This window comes from Artemia franciscana, chromosome 8, assembly GCF_032884065.1.
Source record: "Artemia franciscana chromosome 8, ASM3288406v1, whole genome shotgun sequence".
In the NCBI taxonomy this organism is placed as follows: Eukaryota; Metazoa; Arthropoda; class Branchiopoda; order Anostraca; family Artemiidae; genus Artemia; species Artemia franciscana.
In genome coordinates, this window is record NC_088870.1 from 48436984 (window position 1) to 48462615 (window position 25632).

A 25632-nucleotide genomic window follows, 5' to 3' on the forward strand; every position below is an offset into this window, starting at 1 on the left:
ATCCACAAGAACCCTATAGTCCTCAGTTTTACAGACTATTGACCTGCATTTGATTCAGCTGATAGAAAATCGTGGTATCCTAGAACACTGAAGGATCTAGAACATGGTATAAAATAGGAAAGTAGAACTTACCTTGACTTTGATTATTCAGATGAGTTGAGTGCCCTAGATAAAAAACGCTCAGAAAAATGAATGAGTTTCTTCTAAGAGTTCGGGTTACAAATATTGGTTTTAAATTGAATGCCAAGTAGAACAAATTGCTTTGACTAGGAATCAATGAGATTGAAAAGGTGATGTTAGGTAACAAGAAAATTGACTAAGGGGATAGATTCACTTACTGGAAAGTATCATTAGCAAAGATGGATGCAGTGAAGATGTAAAAGGTAGAATAGCAAAGCTTAGTGTGTTTCTGCTCTGTTTTTTAAATGCTTGATGTTTTTTGCCCTATTTATGAAAAAAATAGAGCGACAGGAAATGTAATCTCCGTTTCTAGTTCTGATAGTGAACATGCCTGCATAGCTCACGGTATCTACATACCCGCTGATATTAGTTTCTTTGGCCTTTATACTACTGGCTATTGATCATGACTCACAAGAGGCATCTTTGGCATTTCCATATGGATCTAATAGGTTTTAGAATATACTAGCACCATTGAAAAGTCAACATCACCCAGCACCATAGACTCAGTGTTTGAGTGCTACACTTATCTTTGCCATAAACGAGGTCAAGATATTTAGTAAGGGAAGATGGGAAATATTTTATGGCAAACAATTTGCGAGGCAAAAACAAGGGAAAATGACAAGCTAGCCATACTCTTGTATTTCTGTATCCACTATGACCAGGGATGCAGCCTGGTTTTTGAGTTTTGGAGGAGGAGAATGTAAAGAATGCATCGACATCATCGTCTAGTGTACCAACAATTAGTGACACATAAGCTGAATTCCAAGGTTCGGTGCTGCGTATCGATACCTTGAAACTTTGGAAAGAGAGTGGACACCTTGGAACTTAGACGGGACATTGTAGACATGGAACTCGTTGAATGGAAGCCGCACAAGATCATAACCCGACTTCGAGGATTCCAAGTCTACCTACAAGGCATTAAGATACCAGCTGAACTGAAGAACATCCTCAACGACGCGAACATATTTAAGATCCGTCCTAATTAGATCCTGCGAAATTGAATATGTCTGGGACAAACCTGAAAAATACAATTTGCAATAGCAATGACTTGGCATTTTCGAGGGAAAAATCCTTGGTTACGCATGATGATGGTCTATTTGCCACTAGTCCTTTGAAAGTCGAAATCGTCTTGGCATAAATGAGGGCAAGGAGTTGTTATCTTGATATGAACACTCAAACTTCATCTTCAAGGGGGTTGAGCAGTTTGTTGTCGATCCAACTTTGCAGTCCTGTGGTTGCCATCTTAGATTTGAAGCCCTGTTTCTGGGAAACTGCATTGCATCTGTTCAAGCTGAAAATATGATGATAAAGGAAATGGAACTTCAATGGAACAGAATGTGTTCCGATCCTTGTTGTGGCAAAGGATATCTCCATGGGCTAAGCACTTTGGGATTACGGAATGAATCCGGTTAATTTCAGGACAACACAGCTGCGTCTTTCCTTAGGAGTAGTTCTTTAACAGTTTAGCAGTTCCTTAGCAGTTTAGCAGTTAGCAGTTCCTTAGCAGTTTAGCAGTTAGCAGTTTAGCAGTTAGCAGTTCCTTAGCAGTTTAGCAGTTAGCAGTTCCTTAGCAGTAGAGCAGTTCCTTAGCAGTTTAGCAGTTAGCAGTTCCTTAGCAGTTCTTTAGCAGTTTAGCAGTTCCTTAGCAGTTAGCAGTTCCTTAGCAGTTTAGCAGTTAGCAGTTCCTTAGCAGTTTAGCAGTTCCTTATCAGTTTAGCAGTTAGCAGTTCCTTATCAGTTTAGCAGTTAGCAGTTCCTTATCAGTTTAGCAGTTAGCAGTTCCTTAGCAGTTTAGCAGTTAGCAGTTCCTAGCAGTTTAGCAGTTAGCAGTTCCTTAGCAGTTTAGCAGTTTCCTAAGAAGCAGTTCCCAAAAGAAGGATTTAGCAGTTAATTTCAGGACAAACTTTACTCCCAGTTTAGCAGTTAGCAGTTCCTTAGCAGTATAGCAGTTCCTTAGCAGTTTAGCAGTTCCTTAGCAGTTAGCAGTTCCTTAGCAGTTTAGCAGTTAGCAGTTCCTAGCAGTTTCCTTAGAAGCAGTCCCCAAAAGAAGGATTTCTGTAGGGAAGTTTGATCTTTAGGGGGATCCATTCCACTGGACCTCGTGAGCTCGTTTACTTCTGATAAAACAATAATAATAAAAGTAATATATTTATTTTCTATTATAAAACTAAAAACATACTAGCTTCTTTTCTATTCTTGATTTTGATAATTTTGTTCCTCTCAGATTAAGCGTTCCCTGGAAAAAAGAGAAAACAATCAGAACTGGATTTGGAAACATTGATTTTTTCTTATAATTTTCTTCGTCAATCCATTGATAAAGAGATGACACAAAAAATTCCTATTTCGATAGGCTAAAAAGAAAAGCGCAAATTGGAAGAAAAGGATCTCGCTGCTTATAGGATTAATAAATTTCATTTTTAATCAGTCTTAGAGAGAGTAGATGAATCTCTCTTTACTAGGTTGTAGCAGTAGCTCATAACTAGTAAAGAGCGAACTACAGCCCATAGTAATTGCAACTGTGTTTTGAAAAGAAAACTGTCTAGCAAGAAAAAATTTTTAATTTAGAGGTGGTTCATTGGTGATTATTATATCATTTAAGTGTTTTGTGAAAATACGCTTAAGTATCAATACAAGATACTATGGTAGATAGGAGTGCTTTTATCGATGTTAAAAGTAAAGATCACCATTTAATAGTGTCTAGGTTAATTTAAGCTGAAATTCCGCATGGGCAACTACCTCCCGGAAAGTTATGATGTTGGTAGACTCCAGGATGAGAATTTGAAAGAAGCTTTCCAGGAACAGTTGAATACTATACTTGTGAGTTTAAAATTTGACAATGTGGAAGAGGGTTGGAATAATTTCAGAAAAACAATTTGTGAATCTGCTGATGGTGTTTTAGGGAAGAAAGTTAGGACTGCGACTAGTAATATTTGTGAAAAAGCTTTCTGTTTAATAAAGAGGATGAGAGGCTTGTCCAAAAATTATCTGAGTGATAGATCGTATGAAAACAAAAAGAATGTAAAGAAAGTGGAGAAACCATTAAAATATGAACTAAGGAGGTGCGAAGTGGAGGCCATGGATGAAATTGTCGGGGATCTGGAAGATGCAGCTAGACGGCATAATAGTAAAATATTGTACTGGCATGTTAATAAATTGAGAGGAAGTAGTCAATCCGGATTTGTTCCAGTTAAAGATAGGAATGAGCCATAATTAGAAATAAGGAAAGAATTAAAGAGAGATGGGCAGAAACTTTTGAGAACGCGCTAAACTGAGATAGTGTTGCAGGAAAAGATAAAGACGAAAATGAAAAAGTTTGTGATGCCTTGGAAGTGAAGGAAGATTTGTTTATGAGGAAGAATTAGCGACAGTACTAAAAGAATAAAAAAAGAAATAAGACTCCAGGTGCTGATAGTGTGGTAAATGAGTTTTTTAAATAGGGTGGCTCTGAGATTAGAAATAAGTTACTGAAGATTATGAATACGATTTATGAAAAAGGGGGAGTACCTAACGATCTTAGAAAAACCTTAATTAAACCACCGTATAATAAAGGTGATAAGAGTGAATGTGGTAACTACCGAGACATATGGTTCTGTAGGTATCAAATTCCTTAGTAATATGATATTTTTTAGATTGAGTGATGGTGTAGACAAAGTTTTAAGAAAAGAACAGAGAGGTTTTAGAAAAGGTAGAGGGTGTGTCGACCAAATTTTCACTCCTGAGCAAGCGTTCGATTCAGCTGATAGAAGATCTTTAGCAAAGATCTGATCGTTGTATGGTACACCAGACAAATACATTAAAGTGATCAATGCTATGTACGAGAATAATACTGCTGCGGTTACGGTAGGAAATGAGGATAGCACCTGGTTCTATATTAAATCAGGAGTTAAGCAGGGTTGTGTTCTAGCCCCTTTTATATGGATCATTTTGATGGACTTTGTCTTGAGGAGCACAAGAAAGGCAATGGGAGACCACGGAAAAATGAGGAGGAAAAAATCTCCTGGCCTTAGATTATGCTGGTGATTTAAGCACCCTGGACGAAAGTGTGAGCAAAATGAATGAACTTTTAGAAGTTTTGCGAGTTCAAGGTGCTAGGATAGGTTTGAACGTTAATGTTAAGAGGACTAAGTCACTAAGGCTAGGAATAAGTGAAGATGAAAAAATGATGTTGGGTAACAAAATGATTGATCAGGTGAGTCGCTTCACTTACCTTGGTGGTATTATTAGTAAAGACTATGGAAGCAGTAAAGATGTTAAAAGTAGAAAAGCCAAGGCTCAGAGTATTTTTTTTTCACACTTAAGATGGCAATTTGTCGAAGATTGTCCTTCTCGACCAACCGTCTAGGACTAAACAGAAAGCAGGTCATCCTGGTCGTGGGTGGGAGGGTGTCATAAAGAAAGATTTAAAGGAAATGGGAACTTCCTGAGAGGGTGTGAAGAGGGAGACTTTGAATAGATTGGGATGGAGGAGGAGCGTGCGTAGCTGTATTGGCCTCAGGCGGCTTTGTGCTGCGGTGAGTTATTAGCAGTAGTATTAGTTCTGTGAAAATAAATTTTCGAGAACTTTGAATAATAGCTTGGAATTCCTCAAAAGTGGTAACGAAAGGAAAGAATTTCGGAATGAAAAGCGCACTAATTAATAACCATGGTTGAAAACCCCAAACTAGTCTTTATGAACACCCATCCTTGAAAAACACAAAATATTGCTTTTTCCGTGGTTAACAGTGACCTGTCTCCTACCCCCCCCCCCCCCCAAGGCAAGTAGGTTACTGCAAGATCAAAGATATATATATATATATATATATATATATATATATATATATATATATATATATATATATATATATATATATATATAATGATTCATTGGAAATCCACTAAAAATAAGAGCTTTTTATAAATTTATTTTAATAGCACTAAAACAATATGCTATTCTTGACAATGACTGCTTTTAAAGTGTCATTTGGTATTATTATCCATTTTACACTGTATAACATCATATTGTATAACATGAACATCATATTGAGATTATGTTACAGCTGTAGCCTAGCAAAATCATGATAACAGTAGAGCTGAAAAATTTCCGCTAATTTTGCATAATAAATTTCTGCAAAATTTGTAATGACAATAGTGTAAAAAAGAATATGGTTGTTGTTCTTTACTAGGTTCCAGCTAATGGCGGTCTTTACTATGAGTTCCAGAGAGAAGATAATAACTGGCCAGAATGTATTTATACTATTACTCCTGTCGTTCCACAATGATTTTTTCCTTGATTTATAAGGCGATGGCAAAATCACCACAGAGATATTTTTTCCTAGTTGTTCCATGCCTCCTCGATAAGACTGCAAAATTTTTTCAAGTTTTGTCATGAGGGGGCTATAAGTTTTATTCTGGAATTATCAAGGAATGCTTGTTGAACACAGCCACGTATGCGAGGTTTTGCCTTGCAGGGGGAGGGGTTGAAAAAGATGCGAATACTACGAAAATTATATTCAAATTCTAACAAATTTTTGTAAAATGGCTCAAGATTTCGAGTTGGACACCACCCCTTCCCCCTTTTCTTACTTGTCTGGTGTAAAATACATGTGCTAAGTCTTCTTTGTGGTTATAACTAAATTCAAAACCAAGAGTTACTGCCTTGATTTGTCCGTGAAACGATAGATGCCAGGCATCTATCGTTTCACATGCTATCGTTTCACAAGGTACCGTTTTCGGAATATTTATGCCGAAAATAAAGGGTTCCCCCCTCCTCAATACCTTGCCGTCATATATGGAATATATGACGGCAAGGTATTGAGGAGGGGGGTATATATATATATACGGCAAGGTATATATATTATATATATATATATATATATATATATATATATATATATATATATATATATATATATATTTATATATATATATATATATATAATATATATATATATATATATATATATATATATATATATATATATATATATATATATATATATATCATGAAAAGAGAAATCACCAATGCAACAGCACAAACACAAAAAAAAAAAAAAAAAAAAAAAGAGAGACAGAAGGAGAAAAGGAAGACTGTTTTCCTAAATTAGTGATTACTATAGACCAGCACTTGAATGAGGCCTTAACCCTACTCATCCATACAATCACATAGGTCAAACAGCATAGCCACACAAATCAACCATAAAGAATAATCCATGGACAGGCAGTCATGTCGTCAACAAGTATAAGTCGTCATTTACCAAACAATAGAAAAAATAATATAGACAAATAATATATATATATATATATATATATATATATATATATATATATATATATATATATATATATATATATATATATATATATATAATGCCCGTAAATTTAGCCAATCCTCTTTGATATATACCCTTCCTCCTCATGAAAAACTTCTCCGTGCAAATTTTATCCAACGTAAAGTGCACCAATCGTCAAATTCCCTCCAGACAGTTCCATCCTCGCTGGCAATCCTACTCCCTGTAAAATTGCTTGCGGACGATTCACCCCAAACAAATTTCCTTAGCATTCTTTCATTTGAATAAGACTTTAATCCCTAATTGGTTTCTCGATGACTCCAGAAATGCCCCCTTACTTGGAAATTATTTTCCAGAAAACTAAACACTCGGAAAAAAGCCCCTGGATAATTCCCCCGGAACATCTCCACATATAAAATTTGGTAAAGAGACTGTAAGATAATTAAAAAAGATTTCGTATAAGAATTCCGTCAAAACCCCCCAATGTAAAATCTTCCCAGAAATATTCACTCCCCAGAAATTCCCCTCCTCAAGGAAGAATCTCCCCACAGAAATACACCCCAAGCGCAACCTTACCTCCCCCCCCCCCAAAAAAAAGGGCTGTATACTCCCCAATAGCAAATACTATACGTAAACATGGGAGAATTTCATAGCTAACAGGCTTATCCCTAAGTACTATGGGGGTCATTTTACACCTAAAGACGTAATCATTTGATATTTCAACTATACTGAACAAAATGACTATCTCAAAATTTTTGAGGAGATTATTTTGGGGAAAAATGGACATGGTAGAGGACTCAGTTGCTCTCCAATCTTTTTCGCCACTTAAAAAGGGCACTAAAACTTTTAATTTCAGTTCGATTGAGCCCTCTTCTGGTATTCTAGGACCACTGCGTCGATACGATCACCCCTAGGAAAAAAACAAACAAAATAAAAAATAAATAAACACAGATCCGCGATCTTTCTTCTGGCCAAAAAAAACCACAAAATTCCACATTTATGCACATAAGAGCTTGAAACCTCTGTGGTAAAGTTCTCTGATACGGTGAATCAGATGGTGTGATTTTCATTCAGATTCTACGACTTTTAAGCGGTGTTTCCCCCTCTTTTCGAAAATAAGGCAAACTTTCTCAGGCTCGTAATCTTTGGTGAGTAAGGCTAAACTTAATAAAACTTAAATATTTGAAATCAGCATAACAATCCGATTCTTTTGATATATCTATTGGTATCAAAATTCCATTTTTTAGAGTATCGGTTACTATTGAGCTGGGTCGCTCCTTACTTACAGTTTATTACCACAAACAGTTTGATTCCATCTTAGCCTATACATTTCAGCTCAAAACACGACCACAGAAGATAGTTTTAAAATCCATTAAAGTAAAATAAGATTAAAACTACAGTGGAAAAGAATATTTGAAGTAAAACAGGAAAATAAAGAACAAAAAATAAGGATTAAAAATCTAGGTAAAAGAGAAAGAAGAGAAATTCCGGTCGAAGAAAGTAAGAAATAAAGACTTACGGCGAAACAGGTCTAAAATTATTGACTTGAACTGCCTCCTTTTTTGAAGAAGAAAACTTCAAAAACTTTGGTAGATTTCTTCGCTTTTTAGGCTAAAAAAAGAGCAAAAAATATATCTGGGTAGACTAGTCATTAATTTCTCTTGTAAAAAATTATAAATACCACTATTTGCGAGTGAATTTGAAAATTCCTTATTTTTGGAATAAAATGAAACTTCCAAATATTTAAGCAAGTGAATCTAGCCAATCCAATTTCATTTGGCAGAGGAGGACATATCAGCCTAAGGTTAAATGTCTTTAATGCATGATGAAAGAATCAATCGTCAGAGAATGGATAAAATGGAGGCAATGCTTCTATGTTACTATATCTAGTGTAGGCCTACCAGCATATCGATTCAGTTTACTAGTGGAGCGATGAAAGATGGCAGATTTTTACATAGACAAAGACAAAATCGATTTTTTTTTGTCTAGAAAAGCTTTCAAGGATTTTTAAATTACATTTTTTTTTATTTAAAGTAAGGGATGAAAACCCTAAATACACTGCTCTGTGCCGCAAGGCACGTTAAAACTCAAAAACATAACATAAAAAAGTTGGCTTGCAGCTAATCAAATTAATAAATAGGAAAAAAACTCCCTTAAGAACTCTCATGCGTCCATAGACACTTCACTCCTGGATGCTAGAAACAGAGTGATAAGCCCTGAACGGTCCTCCTCCTGTGTGTAATACTAATTTATGGGAAAATGAGACAAGTACCTTCAGAAAACAAAACAACCAAACTAAATTTACATTTAGCACTTCTTCTGTTTGTATATGCATAATCAATATAGCAAATACATCACCATATATCCTTTTTTTAGAAAAAAAAAGTAAAATGACAAATACATCTCACCCTCCTCCCCAACCCAAAAAAAGAAGAACAAAAACGAAGGTAAAAATTCTGCCATGTAAAATAAACAAAATAAACATACATTTTCAGCTCGGTCCAGAGAAATAAAATCGAATTCTTTTTAGGGCACCAAGTGGTAAAAGTTTTAGCTGATTCAGGGCGAAAGTTTTTCTGGCAGTCAGGGATTGAAGCCGGATCCAAAAGAACGGAATTTGAGTGTCGACAAAAATAACGAAAATGGTACATAGAATAGTCAACGACAAGAGATGGCTTCAGAAACATCACCATGTAATTTAAGAAAAACGCAAGACACGAAGGAACATAAACAGAATTAAAATAAAGCGACAACTTATTAACAGAGCTATCCGTTTCAGGAATACATTTCCTCGCCTTATCATAAACCTTAGAGAGTTGTCTGGAATGGAAGAAAAATTAAGGCAATTAAAGACGATAGACTGAATTGAACAATGAAAAAAGATTTCTAGAATTCACCAAGGAAAAATATACTTATCACTAAGTCTACTGAGAGAAACCCTTGAAAGATGAATTTCCCGTATTTGAGAACAAGCCTGAAACATTCAGGAGAAAATTAGGAGCCCTGGCTTGGCAAAATTTAGGACCGGGTCATCAGCGTAGAATCATCAAATTACTCTCTTCAACAAAATCAATATAATGTAGATTTTAGGCTCACTGCTGACTACAGTGCCGAGGGTACTTATCCTTATCTATTAATTAAATAAAAAAACAAGTTTTTTCAACCGAAAGCAAGAAGCAACATTAAAACTTAAACGAGCAGGAATTATTACGAACATGAAGGGGTTCGCCCCCTAGTCAATGCTTCACTCTTTACGCTAAAGTTCGAATTTTGTTCCAATTCTTTAAGAATGACCCCTGAATCACAAAAACTGTTTAATTAGAATAAATAGTTCTTTTGAAAGTATTAAAGAAAACTTTAGCGTAAAGAGGGAGGTATTGACGAGGGGGACGAACCCCCTCATATATGTTATAATTTCTATTCGTTTTAATTTTATAGCTGCTCCTTACTTTCAGTTGAAAAAGCTTGTTTTTTATTCTTGATCATTGTTAAATAATACTGGGAAAGCCGGCGCCCCTTCATGGAGAATTCCCTTCCCCATGAAAAATTCCTCATGGACAGATCCTCCCACGTATAGTTTTATCAAAATTTTGATCAGGCGACTTTGGAAAAAATGAGCGTGGGAGGGGGCCTAGTTGTCCTCCAATTTTTTGTTCACTTAAAAAGGCACTAAAATTTTTAATTTTCGTTCAAATGAGCCCTCTTGTGATATTCTACGACCACTGGGTCGATACCATCACCCCTGGGAAAAAAAAACAACAAATAGTTACGCTTGTGTGATCTTTCTTCTGGCAACAAATACAAAATTCCATATTTTTGCAGATGGGAGCTTGGAACTTCTACAGTAGTTTTCTCTAATGATGTGATTTTCATTAAGATTCTATGACTTTTAGGGGGCGTTTTCTTCTTTTTTTCAAAAATAAGGCACAATTTTCTCAGGTTCGTAACTTTTGATGGGTTGCCATCAAATACAGCGAACTTACAGCGAACAACGAACTTACAGATCGTTGCCACGAACTGTTTGATGGAGATCTACATTTTATTGCATAGAAAGAACTGATCGGGTCATCTAGTAGGTAACAACAGGTGTGTGTCAGCAAACCAAGATGACTGAGGTGGTCCTGATACGACAGGCATCTTCTATTTCATATTTTACACCGATAAAAGCAAGAGGCTCAAATTTCCTCTCACATAAAGTGGAGCAGCTTAATTTTCTTTAAAAAATTAAATAAAAAACAACTTTTTTAACTGAAAGTAAAGAGCGACATCAAAACTTAAACGAATAGAAATTACTCTGTATACGAAAGAGGCTGTTCCCTCCTCAACGCCCAGCTCTTTACGATAAAGTTTGACTCGTTATCTCAATTCTACTTTTTAAAACATTAAATAACTTTAGCGTAAAGAGCGCGGCGTTGAGGAGGGAACAGCCCCATTCATATACGGAGAAATTTCTGTTCGTTTTAAGTTTTAATGTCGCTCCTTACTTTCAGTTAAAAAAAAACTTGTTTTTTTTTTATTTAATTTCTGAACGTTTTTGAATTAATGCATGTTTTGATTTTGGTTTCCTGCACATGAATAATTAAAACAAAATTTGCATATTAATTTATTCTTTGGCTAAATGGTTTTCTCATAGTTTCAAACGGACGATTTTGAGAAAAAAGGAGCGAGGGAGTAGGCCTAGTTACCTCCGTTTTTTTTTTTTGGTTACTTAAAAAGACAACTATAACTTTTAATTTTTTACGAACGTTTTTTATTAGTAAAAATATACATAACTTACAAATTAACTTACGTAACAAATTAATAAATTTTGTCCCAATTCCTTAGGAATGGCCCCTGAATCACAAACGCAGTAGAATAAATAGTTGGAATTAATAAAATTACTTTAGAGTAAAGAGTGAGTTATCAGGAGGAGGTGAACCCCTTATATGCGTAATAATTTCTGTTCATTTTAAATTTTACTACTGCTCTTTACTTTCAGTTGAAAAACTTTTTCATATTTATTTTTTCATTTCTTTTCAAAAAATCGCTGAAAAAAAATCCTGCACCCCTTCATGGAAATTCTCTTCCCCCATGACAAATTCCTCTACGGAAAATTCTTCCGCATAACCCCCTCACCTCAACACCTCCCCACATCAAAATAAATTCCCTGAAAGCGTCTGTACACTTCCCAATATCCGTTACTACATGTAAACACTGGTTAAAGTTTGTAACTTGCAACCCCTCCCGCGGGGACTGTGGGGGGAGTAAGTCGTCCCCAAAGACATAATTATTAGATTTTTCGACTACGTTGAATAAAATGGCTATTTCAGAACTTTGATCCTTTGACTTTGGGGAAAAATGAGCGTGGGAGGGGCCTAGCTGCCCTCCAATTTTTTGGTCACTTAAAAAGGGAACTAGAACTTTTAATTTCCATTAGAATGAGCCCACTCACGACATTCTAGGACCACTGGGTTGATACGATCAACCTGAAAAAAAAAAACACGCATCCGTGATCTGTCTTGTAGCAAAATATACAAAATTCCACATTTTTTTAGATAGGAGCTTGAAACTTGTACTATGGGGTTCTCTAATACGCTGAATATGAATACGCTGAATAAAACTACGCTGAAGTTTTAAAAGGGAACTAGAACTTTTAATTTCCATTAGAATGAGCCCACTCACGACATTCTAGGACCACTGGGTTGATACGATCAACCTGAAAAAAAAAAAAAAAAAAAACACGCATCCGTGATCTGTCTTGTAGCAAAAAATACAAAATTCCACATTTTTTTAGATAGGAGCTTGAAACTTCTACTATGGGGTTCTCTAATACGCTGAATATGATGGTGTGATTTTCGTCTAGATTCTATGACTTTTAAGGGGTGTTTTCCCCTATTTTCTAAAATAAAGCAAACTTGATTAAACTTATATATTTAAAATCAGCATTAAAATAAAATTCTTTCGATGTAACTAATGGTATCAAAATTCCGTTTTTTAGAGTTTCGGTTACTATTGAGCCGGGTCGCTCCTTTCTACAGTTTGTTGCTACGAACAGTTTGATTTGGCTGATAAAGCCAATATAGAATCATTTTTGAGTCATCATGTCTGAAATCCTCAAAATTTATATATAATTTTCTATAATATTTCGAAATATTCTTAGAACTAAGCAAATTTAACTATAATCGTCCCAAGTGTGGCATTTACGTGACAACAGCGTAATGCACATCTGTTGTTTTTAAAATAGTTTGTTATTCCAGGAAAGAACTTGGTCTATTCTTGAGTATACAATTCCCATTTATCTGTAGCCTAAATAGGGTCACTTCAACCCTTCTTAAGGTAGGATAAATCTTTATTAATACAAATAGTTAAAACAAAATTTCAACTCTAGTCAACGAAAAGTAGAGCTCGGCGTATCACCTAATCACCCTAGTGCATAGGTATCCGAAGAGAGAAACAAAAAGAAACAAAAATTTTCAAATAAAAATAAGACAAATCAAGAAAACAAGCAGCAAAAGTAAAAAGAAGAAGAAAGAGCAGAGAAAAAAGAGCAGAGGCCATCCCAGAGTGCGCAGAAATCAACCCAATATTCATAATAAATAGGCCTACCCACATTTGAACTTAAGTAGGCCTACCCACATTTGAACAAGGAATAATCTTCAAAGCATATTTTGGTAAATATTGAGGAGTCAACATTTATGTTCAAGAGTAAAGTGAACGTACCACTCGATGCCTCTTTTTATGCTCTTCCACGAGCTTAATTTTTATGAGCATATTTTTTATGAGTATAATATAATATAGTATAATATAGCATATATATAACATAATATAATATAGCATATATAAAATAGCATAATTTTATGAGCATAATTTTTATGAGCATAATATATGAGCATATTTTATGCTCTTCTATGAGCTCTTATATGAATTTAATTGCTTTTGTCACAAATTTAATTTTAAGCCCTTTAAGAACCCTCAAAGATGACCTTTTCTCTTATTTTAAATTTGGTTTACACGCCTTTATTAGCGTCACTCTTGTTAAAACCAGTTCACCTGTAAATTCAATCAATGGTGACAAAATAGCGAATAGAAAAATACATAGGAACTATATGACATGGGCTATATATTTGAGTAGGGTCAGAAAGGTTGAGTTGAAATTGAATTTACGACAAAAGCAATTATATATTCCAAAAGAGTATAAAAAAATCATCAAGTGGTTCACTTTATTCGTAGCTTAGGTCAGAAATGAGGACTGCTCAATATTTACCCACATTTTTCATTGGCGAATGATTCTTTGAAGTTACTTCAGTCAGATTAAATTTATCTGCAATATAGGGGATCAGGTACCTTTATGAATTTTTAGTCCTTTTAAATTTATATAGAAGAAGATGGAGCTTCTTGGGGCGATGGAAGAAACGGGGGACCCAGCAATAGTCATATTATAGAAATTATTGTTTTAAGATTGGACATCATAATACTGCGTTGCTGTTTGTAATTCTTTTAGTTGTATTTAACCTAATTAACACTACCATATTATTTGTAACTTGCATAAAAAATATATATTTCAAATAGTTGAATTGCTTGTTATTTTAGCATTTGATTTAGAATATGTTGAGCTTGTAGAGTATGTTGAGTATGTTGACTTAATTAAAGGAGATGAGTTAAGTATAAAAATCTTTGGACGCAAAATAAAATTGAGACCTCTGCTTTCAAGTAGGAGTCCTTTCTCAGTTATTTAGAGAGTGTGTAAGCTTTGGAATGACCTTATTCCGAATATAAAGGGATAAGGTAATTTTTATTGATTGGGGATAACGCATAAAGCTTCTAGATAAGTAAATCTTTGAAATAGACTGAAGGGATTAGTTAAACATTATTCAGCTTGCTTTTCAAATTTATTTTGATTAATTTGCTTTGACTTGTTGTAAAGAAGAAATAATTATACTAAGTAAAATTAAAATAAGAATTTTTTTTACATAATTCCGGGTCATGAAATGTAGCGTTTTGTGTGTTTTTTGTGTTTAATCTAGAGATTTTATCCGTGGTTTTGTCTCTTATTTAAAATCAACAAACTGGTATATTTGTGATAAACTGTTTACGTTTTGGTTACTATTCTATGGATAAACTATATATGTAGTTATATCCCCATATAAATACATGCATTTGGGATTCAGACAAAAAAGAATAAATAAAATAGAAACAGTTTTGTATAAAAGATTAATACAAAATAAAATTGCCAGGCATTAGAGGGGATGCCACCCACCTCAACCCCCACATTAAATGCTTATTGTGGTGTACCAATTAAATATTTTTAAATTTACATTACCAAATTCATGCTACAGTTTAGTATTACCACTGTATTTTCCAATGAGAATTTAGATGGCAGTAGTGTTTCTTAAAACAAAACCCGTTAGAGTTCAATTTTTTTTCGGCACTCTCTTTCTTTGGAAATGTTTTGGGTCTGACAGTACTGATAGACAGAACTATACAGATCTGACAGATAGATAGACAGATACGACATAACTTTTACAATTTGTTCTCATTATGATCATAATTTCAGTTTAAAAGGACCTTTATAATTTTTTGTGGCAATTATTTTATGTCTTGCTATAACCTGAGAAAAATTTTTGAAAATAAAGACGAAAAAATGTATCTTTAAAATCGTTCAAAGCTTGAGGTTTCCTGATCCTATACTGACACAATAATTCAAGTATCTTATATCAGGATATTTTACAAACAATCATTGACTCTTCAACTGATGCTCTTCCTCGGAATCTTTCTCTCAATCAAAGAAGAAGTATGTAAATATGATTCTCTTGACTGAGGGGGCGGAGGAGAAGGGGGGCTATTTAATCTTAGTTTTCTACCTAAACTAAAACAGAACGGCCTTCAAATTTTTATACGTCACATAATATTTTATAATCGAGATAATTTAGTATCAGTTATTTGTATATGAGTTGAAAATTAATTTGCGTTGGTTAATCATTGATTCCTGTTCATTTTTTGAAAAAAACAAACTCAAATTTTACAAATTTGCTAATAATTTTCATTTCAGTAAATGGAAAGCTGAAAAAGTCAGTTAAAAAGCTAAAACATATTAAAAAGTATTGGAGACTAGAAAAAGTATAATAATAAGCAACTTTATTTCCTCAGAAACTAATATTATTCAATGGACAACAACTATAAGCCAGTTCTAATATATTTTATTCAATATGTGGTTTCTTAGAATTAGCCAAACAAATAGTAGAAACAAGCTGTAGAGATTAGAAAAAATTGCATCTCTTCATATCCTCCCTGGAAGCTTTTACTAAGGCTTGGAAGTTGGAACGTTTCTATCTTTTCTAAGCGAAATTCCAAAGTAATTGAAGTACATTAAATCTTTTCATGGCTTCATATAATTGCTACCTAGTCTATGTGCCAAACTAAGATAGATTAATTTATTACTGCTTCCTTACCTTATATCCATTCCCTGCAACTATGTCATCAGCATTGAAATAATCTTGCAGAGCAGCTATTCCTATTAATCTTAGATTGCTTTCCAGCTTTTCATAAAGTTTTCTCAACTTTTCATCGTCTTCTAGATTTTCACTCACTGCTTTGACCTCTTTAAATATTGTTTCATATTCTTCTTGGGATAGGTCTTTTGTTCCATATATAACAGGACGGAGTCCATTCTAAAGAGAGAAAAAATATTACCGTGGGAAGTTATCAAATTTCTAAAGCGAAAAAGTACTATATAATTACGGCCATGCAATTTTGCAGTATAAAAAAGCATTAAGACAGGAGTGTGAGGGTAGTTTGACATATCATCCGCATTAAAGTGTTGCAACTGTCTCTTGCCTTCCTACGTCACTTCTCACCAAGCACCACACCTAGGGGTAAATATCTTGAAGTACTGTAGTAAAGTAGACTTGGTGTAGTAGCATAATGGTTGTTAACCTTACCCTTGGAAGGGGTATGGGTACGGTCCTAAGGTGATTAAAACTCGGGTAGCGTTTCCTTAAGGAAGACTAATTATCTGAAGCGTACCTGCTGGAAATTTCCGAGAAGCTTAAATAATGTTATATAGAGAGGTTTGGTATAATACGATTACTTTTATTTAACTCAACACAAACGGTACAATGAAATGGCTATATGTACGTCACTGGGACTATATAGACCATGGTATAAAACGAATACAAAATTCTAGTAAAAAAATATAAAACATTAAGACACTTAAAATATCCCAAGGGATTCCTAAAATAAACGGACCAGAGGTCAGTCGGGTAATTCAGATTGAATTTTAATAATCTTTAGCTAAAAAAGTAACTGTATTATACCAAACCTCTCCATATAACATTATCTAAGCTTCTCGTCAATTCTCAGTCCAATGGTAAGGTAGACAACATTAACAAAGCCTACTTTAGAACAAGTGGTTCTAGCGGAAAAACTGGGTAGAGAAGGCAAAATAAAGCTGTATATTAAACGAAGAATAAATTTCATAAATCAGTTTTTAAAACCAAACAGCAGTGTAGAAATTCCTTTCGATAACAAAATGGCTTCGTTGCTTGATTCTAGTCAAAAACACAATTCTTTTGTGATAACACCGTCTGCTATTAAAGAGGAAAAAGAGAAAAGAAGCAGAGAAAAGAAGAAGAAGAAATGTGAAAGAAGAAATTCTGAGCTGGTGCCGACAGTACTTGTGCTGAGCATTTTATTGCCGCAAGTGACCTCCTCTATAACTACCTTCCATTACTTTTCTAATTGGTTTTTAGCATTGGTGTCGTTCCGGACAGTTTACGCATCGGAGTGATTAGCCCAATTCTGAAAACAAATAAACCAAAGTCATCATGTTCATCATATGATCATCAGGCCAGTGACTATGTCAAGCGTTTTCGCAAAGATATTTAGATAAGACAGTATTTATTTTCAAAAGGCTACCACAAGCTCTAAGAGCCGAAATTGCTTTATATGTCACGTAAAAGTAAAGAAAACAAAATTTCAAATTAGTACATTAAGTCAACTTAACACACTCAACACGTTACTTTGAGTCAAATAAACAGTTAACACGTTAAAATCAAAAAGGTTTAAATTAAAAAGGCAAAATCATGAAGGATAAAGAGCGAATCAGAAAGCTTGACAATTGCTGAAGGGATTAAATTACAAAAACATTACAAATAAACAAAATAAAAATGGCAATAGATGAGAAGGGGAACATTTTGGGCGATACAACATCAACACGAAAATATGAAGGAGTTGATTTTGGTAAGGACATAATCACAAATAATTATTAAGGTACTCCAGAATAAAAGGGATAAAACTTTTTCGAAACCTGTCTGTAACAGTATGGATTAGACAGTAAGTTGGGATTGCTAAGGAGGCTGAATGGGGGAGTCGGGGCCTAGTGGGATTACGAAATTCAGGAAGTAAGTCCTACGGAGACTGGAAATGACTGACTTAGCGGAACGCAAGCAAATTGGTTTCCTCCTTTCTTTTTAAGTCTTTTCGTTCTCTTCTTCAATTTAAACGGTAGTTATGTGCCCGATAATGTCTGTCCAGGTGATAGTGAGGTGGCATCCAACACTGTACTAACGTATTTAGGTCTCCCGATTGGGTCTTCAATAAAGAATACACGAAAGCTTTTGTTTTGGAATGCTGATTGCAAACTTAGAATTGCTTATGCTAGTGTAGTTATATCGCAGCTTAAACTGGAACGAAAAGCCGTCTCTCAAAACATAATAGTGTGGCCTTCCCGCATATCCTATATTTCACCCCATTTTGGGACATTTATAGTGAATGACATTTATATATTATGACATTTATGACATTTATATATTATGACATTTATGACATTTATATAGTGAATCTGACCGGCGAGTGGTGCAAAAGTACTATTTTAAGTACGCAAAGTTTTTGCTTCAGGTCTCTCGATGGTTCAAAAATAGGTACACCGTTAGCCGTTTTAGTGGGGTGGAGCCAGTTCAGGCCGGGGATGAACAGTTTCAGGAACTGAGTAACCTGTCCTCTTCTCATTCGTAGAAGGGTGCACTACTTTAGGTTTGGTATTATTAGTAATTTGTGTTTATCTTTATGATATGTTTGTTTTGTTTTCCTTTCTTTTATTGTACTACATCGTTTCTTTGTTTATAGATGAGAGATGGGTAATAAAGAACATCCATTAATTCATTCAAATAGTAGTGTAAATTAAAAAATGACGTTACCAGAAAGGAAAATGACTTTCCTTTTAGAGGCGCTCGAATTAGCAAAACTTCGAATAGCTTTGCTCGAACTTTGGGTATTACAAATAGACAAGATGGAAAGAGGCTCAATCAAAAATTGTAAAATGAAAAAAAATAGTATCTAGTAGTTAGCAATTAGAATTAAGTGCATTATTAGTAGTATTAGTAGTTTTATTAGTGCTAGTAATCAATGTAAACTGGTAAATGCAGTAGTACCGCGTATCACTTAATAATAAAAGATTTGTACCACAGATTAAAAGAATAAAATCGAACATAACACCGAGAAAAATCTGACTGGACCATAGAATCATTGGTAGAAACAGGAGAATGTTTAAGCTCAACAATTTGAGCATAATTCATGTGTCCAATATTTGAATCTTTCTTTTCAGAGATAGTTTTTCTTGCTTAAAAAACACCAAATTTATGACACCACATTCGACCTGAGTAATAATACACGATCAAAATCTCCAAGGCTCGTTAATTTGTACCATAGGACCTAAGGCTCACGCCATTTAATTCGGACCGCACTATCAAACTAATACCTTGGAAATATACCATGCATAAAGACTTAAAGTGAGAGCTACCAATTGTATATCTGGGCCTAAAAAGTAATTATCAAGCATTGCTTCAAGCAAATGAGTCAAATTTATTTACAAAATCTTTTATTTATTCAAAATCGTAGAGTTTATCAGTCGTTTATTAATCGTGAATCTGTTGTTTGTTAATCATAAAAGCAAAATTTATCATTATTTGTAAATGCATTTTAGTTTCATATCAAAACAATTCAGAACTTAAAAATAAAAAAAGTATCAGAATAAAATAATTCTGCATATTCCGACATAGCTCAACTAATAAGAAATGAAAATTATACTAAGAACTACTTCTTAATTATTATAATTATAAAAAAAACAACCCTAATCCTATTTTGGTTATGCACTTCAACGTTTTTCATAGTTCTTTGATTCTCTCATTATACTGATCATCCGGAGAAAACTTAAGATCTATAGTTGAGGAAACATGTATTCTCTTTCAATGGTAAATGATAAAAAGAGGGGCAAATTTCTGTACCCCTCGGTGGACAGAAATGCACAAGATTGAAAAAAGTAACCAAAAGGAGTATAGATGAATATTTTGCCACAGTTAAAACCACTATGAAGCAATTGGAGTATTTTTCTGCCCAAAGAGGTACCTCTAAAAAATCAAAGTGTATGTTTTCTATAAGAGAAGGATCCTGAAGTATAACGACTACAGGTTATGAACTGTCCAAGTGTTAGGATCAAAATCGTCCTTTGAACTAGAAAATGAAGAGCCGAGACGACTTTTCTTAAGGAAAGGAATCTTTTAGTAAGATAAATTAAGTCAGGAACTGATTTCAATAAAACCAAATAAAAATGCAACAACGTAAATGATAAATTATGAAAAATTTTCAAAATAACCATTTTTACGGAGATAGTTGGTTTTGAAATAACAGGTTTGGGATAATGGGTTTTGAAATTGACTATCAAACTGAGACCTGACAGAATTGCTGTGGAGATACGGAGATTTTGTAATAGCTGCTTCCTTGTTTTAAACAGAATGCGCAGTCAGGGCACAAAGTATATATATATACCTGTTTTTGCGATAACGCGGTCGTAATCTTTGGACTATTTTTATTACCTCTCGTTTTTTGGATCGTTTTGTTTTAGTAAGTGCTATATCATTTAATTATTATTTTTATGTGTTTCAATTCCTGTACCGTTGTCTGCTGTGAAGTTTAACTATTATACCAAACCTCTCTACAACTTTAGTTAAGTTTCTCAACTATACCAGTAGGACGCCTATATAATTAGTCAGGCGGAAATTCTACCCTAGATTTGAATCCCCCTTAGGACCGTACTCATACCTTCTCCAAGTTCAGGAATAACAACCATTATGACAGTACCACAACAACTTAACAACTTCTAATTACAACTAATTCTAATTAACAACTTCTAATTACAACTAATTCTAATTAACAACTTCTAATTACAGTATTGTAGCCACGGCTACTACTACCCAGAATTCGTTTCTCTAGCAAGTCGCTTCACATGGTCCTCCTCCACCACTGTATTTAGATCTTTAATTTTTCTAATGATGTGCTAAATTCATTTAAATATTTTCTTAAAAGCTCTTTATATTCCTAGCGAGTACATCTGATTTTTTATCCCTAAAACGTAACTTAACAAAATTTGTCTTTCTTTTATTACAGCCCTAGACAGTACGATTGGATCAAATTTCTCAACAAAAATTGAAAATTAGTCAGACAGTAGACACAGTTTGGCCCCAGATAGACCTGAATTCTGAGTTGCAACAGATGAAAGCTTAAGCTCAACAGTTGAATTTCTTCAAATGTCCAAGATTACCTTTCACAGTACTTAATCAATTTATATTTTATATTTTATATTATATTTATTTTCTAAAAACACTTTTATTGCTTTTGGATTTCCCTAAGAGGAGTAGGCAGGTGATTTCAAATGAGGATACAATTTTTGAATTTTTTCACCTAGAGAGTGAAACCCCTCAAGACAAGAATAAAAAGAAAACACAAAAGAAAAAAGGAAAAAAAGAATGCAAATCAGGAAGAAGACTGCTAAAGAAGAATCATACTTATATAATAAGGAACAAATATAATAAAAAAATGTAACAAGGAATAATTTTAGAAATCATACTAAAGAAGAATAAAAGGAAAATCACTACTCAAATATGATCTTCTGCAAAAAGCTTTATCAAAAGGTTTATCAATTGTCAAGGTTACTAAGAGCGCTATTTGAGTAGTTCCCTGTGTTCTAGAGGGAACTAGAACCAGAGAATCTAGGAACTAGAAACCAGAGAATCTTTCTGATGAAAATTTATGGTGTTATAGATATGCTCTATATCTTCTTTTATTCCGGTTATCAATACGTTTTCTTGCAACAAACATTTACTTATACCTAAAAAATGCGACAAACATAATACATCATTAAGCCCTCTTTCGTAGTAACATAGACAAGATAATAACATCGCTCTAGATGATTTCCTATCTTAATTGTTGAATAATGGTAATTTGGATCTTTCATTTTTGGGCATTTTGGGCAAGTGAATGAGATAAATAATTCTTTTCCATTTTTTCTAGAACCCATTCAGTTCGTACGAAGAAGTCGAAGTGGCTTCAAATGCTCAAACGTTCTAGAATTAGGGCATTTCCCAAGACCATGAGAAAAACAGGTGAACCGAAAAAAAACCCTACCCCTCCTCCTCACTATACGGCCTTGGGTTAGACCCAAAATGCTTTCATGAAGCCTTTAAATGAAGACTTGGCTATCATTCCTAAATCAGAATTAAGGCATGGAATATGTTTTTTTTATGCAGAACAAGTGCCTCTTCTCCTATCCAATTATTAACTAACAAGGCGGTATTCGTTCATCAGTTCTTCAAGCCCTGAAAACATTTTATCGTATATAATCATTTTAGAGATTCGGTCTTTTCCAAAACTGAGTTGGTCTGAATAGAGAAGTCAAGACAGCTTCAGACATTCGCACATTCTAGAACTCCTTTCTTCATCCTTTCCTTCATTCTTTCTTCATCCTTTCTTCATTCTAGAACACCTTTCTTCAGTCATTCCTTTCTTCATGCTTAAAATGGGTGATATTCTACTAGCCTTTGATGATTCAGGAAAGACACTTTGTGTTTACAAGCATTAACAAGAGAAATATAAAACAAAAAGCTGCTTTCAAAATTGAGACACTAATAGGATCCCTTCCCGTTGACGTACTTTTCATTTTTTACATCTTTCTTACTTCATCAACAGTAACTAGTCTGTGAAATGCTGAGATCCCAAGGGAAATATAACAAACAAATCAACTGTGAGTGGTAAGAAAAGATTTATTTCTGAAAAATGGCTACCAGGCCCAGGTGAGCCGACATCTGAATTTTTAATCAATAAATACAAAAAGGCAAATATATTAGGCCTATTCAGGAAAAAAATGTCAAAAAGGCTGTAAGAAACGTAAAAATGCTCCAAAAAAATTCGCTGGATTAAAAGTTAATAAACCAAATAAAACACAAGAAAAATTTAGTGTTGTGACTAAAAATACAAAAAATAGTTTAGTTTAGAAAGAGACTTAAAAAGAAAGCTCCAAATTTGTAAAATAAAAACCAAAATAATTTAAGGTGAAAAAGAGGGGGAGGGGGAGATTCACTTATTTAATATATCAACTAAATACAGAAAAAAAGTTCTTCTATACCTTTCAGTGGTAAGTTATATTGGGGTAAGAAGGGGGATTTTTGTTGAAGTAGAACGAGGAAGGCGAAGTCAAAAGGAGGAAAATTGACTAAGGGACAAGAAATTGGTCTTGAGGTTTGTCGAGGGCATTGTTGGCGAAACTCAAGTAAAGCTTCATTCGAGTTTCCTTTAGGGCGACTAGACTGGGTCACCGAGGAAGGGAGAAATAAGGGAGTTTACCTTCATTTAAGGTATGGAAAGTTATTACTAAAGTGGTGGGTACTGGATTTTGGGGAGCAGGCCGGCTGCCTAAATTTTAAAGATATTCATTTTATTGAGAGTTTCACATGCTAGGTTTTAAAAACGAAGTAAAAAGTACACAAAAGAAATCTGGATCCAAACGAGGGAGCGGTGACTACCCTCTGCTTCCACAAGTGCATTAGCACCAGGTGCCATTTACTGAAGAAGGCTATCTAACAACATTAATAAGATAGTCTAACAAAGCGTTTAGAATATTCTCCATCTAATCTAATAACGGCCAGTTTACCTTCAATTCCTAATTCTTAATTCATTAGTACCCAATTATGTAATACCTAATCCATTAATTAGTGTTCCAATAACAGTATTAAGGATTTTCCATGGTTGGCAGCATTATCGTTTTTTTTTGTTTTTTTTTAGCAAATAATCCAGGTCATTTCCATAATTCTTATATATGTGATAACAAACTAGATACTTCTTTATTAATTATTTAACTTTTATCACAGTAAATCTCATTTATAAGAAAGTAACAGTACAAGCCAAGGGCATATCCAGCATTTTTTTCGGCGGGAAGGGAGGAGCACAAGAAAAAATTAAAAAATATCATCAAAAATTTGTTTATATGCACTTTCGTTACGTTTCTACGAGCCGGACAAAATTTGGTAGGGTAGGGGTTCAAATCCTGTAACCCCCTCCCCACCTGGATACGGTCTTGACGTAAGCTTGGGTTTATGGTTAATCGATGGTAATTTTGCCCTTGAATTATAAGAAGAGTCACATGAGGACGCAAAAGCAGAAAATTAACGCTAAATTTTTTAAAACTACTCACATTATTTAGGTAATCAGTCAAATTAAGATTTTATCTTAACAATTATCTTATGTTTTATATTTTACTATTATATAATATCTGATCTTTTTTTTGACTTGAAAGTTCTCTTTAGAGCAATCACAATGTGTGTGAATATGAAACATAATATAGTTAAATAAACTTTTTTTTCAACTTGAGTAAATGGTTAAAAGAACTTTTACAGGTTAAGCAACTATTTTTTAAAGGCTGACGGACCATTTTACCCCCATGTCTAAAACTAACCTGAATTATAAGTATACATTAGGAGCCTTACCGTAGAGTATGAGTAAGTCAAAGAGGCAGCTGAACTGTTAGAGTTTACACATTTGTCTAGCAAGGATGGTTCAGTCCCTCTGGTAATCACCGTTATTGTATCATCAGGGCAAACAAATATGCAGGACATGCAGTTTCGGTCTAAAATAAAAAATACCTTAAAGCTAAGTTCTCTCATAAGACAATATATTTTGTTCAGCAAAAAGCATAGTATACGTATATATGAACAGAAACTAAGAGTTTCTTCACAAATGATACAGATTAAAGCGCTCTGAAAAGGAAAATCCCTTTACGTCAGACCGATAATCACCCATAGGCCCGTCATATTGCGAAAAATATTTGTCATTGCGCATGCGCGAAGGCGGAGTCATTGATTGAGTTCTATACTGATATGTGTCAATAATCTTTAATGGAGGGTATAGGGCTATTCACTTTTGTTCCACGCTTATACTGTGCCAAAAAAGATAGAGCAATGTCATCAAGCGGAAACATCCCTGACAAGCCACTTGAACCGGCACAAAAAATTTTAAAGCAAAATTCTAACGGAAGGTGACAAAATCTAGGGGGAAACATGACCTAAGTCTCCCTTCCCCAAACTAAGCCCCCTTTTCTCTTGTGGGTACTATCATAGACGTGTGAAGAGTAAAATAAGCTCAGTTTTAAGTCAGAGCACTGTTTATGAGGAATAACAACATTCTTGGACCATTCTTTGAAGAGGATAATTTTGAACAATGAGGTTTTTACGTAAAAACCAAAGAGGCATAAAACATATATTTTAAAAAATTTGGCAATTAGAGGCATTAAAAACTTTAGCATGAATTAATCCTGAAAAATGAAATAACCTTTAATCATGATTAAATAAAAAAACAATTCTTTTTTAACTGAAAGTAAGGAGCGACATTAAAACTTAAAATGAACAGAAATTATTCCTTATATAAAAGCGGCTGTCCCCTCCTCAACGCCCCGCTCTTTACACTAAAGTTTGACTCTTTCTCCCAACTGTACTTTATAGAACAATAAAGAACTTTAGCGTAAAGAGCAGGGCATTGAGGAGGGGACAGCCCCTTTCTCATACGGAATAATTTCTGTTCGTTTTAGGTTTTAATGCTGCTCCTTATTTTCAGTAAAAAAAAAAATTTTTTAGTTTAATGTCGGAAGGTTTTTTGATTTAATGCAGGTTTTGAATTGGGCTCACCGAACATGAAGATTTAAAACAAAATTTGCATATTAGTTTTACTTTTTTAAACTAATAATAACATTACAATAATCTAAGTTTGATTTTTGTTCTAATTGCTTAAGAATGACTCCTATCACAAAGGCTGTTTAATTAAAATAATAACCTCCTTTATAAATTAAAGAAGAAACTTTAGCGTAAGAACCAGCTATTGAAAAGAGGCA

General features: G+C 34.1%; 1 protein-coding gene across 1 annotated transcript in view; it reads right to left on the minus strand.

Moving 5' to 3' along the window:
• Window positions 1-2309: 2309 nt before the first annotated feature.
• The window catches only part of LOC136030707 (phospholipid-transporting ATPase IF-like), a 156788-nt gene continuing 133465 nt past the window's right edge, over window positions 2310-25632 (minus strand). The window contains exons 28-31 of the mRNA XM_065709778.1: window positions 24236-24375; window positions 15875-16093; window positions 7966-8057; window positions 2310-2416 (exon numbers count right to left, since the gene is read on the minus strand). Of these exons, the coding sequence (XP_065565850.1) occupies window positions 2401-2416; window positions 7966-8057; window positions 15875-16093; window positions 24236-24375 (467 nt within the window). The 3' untranslated portion in view covers window positions 2310-2400. The remainder of the gene's footprint in view (window positions 2417-7965; window positions 8058-15874; window positions 16094-24235; window positions 24376-25632) is intronic.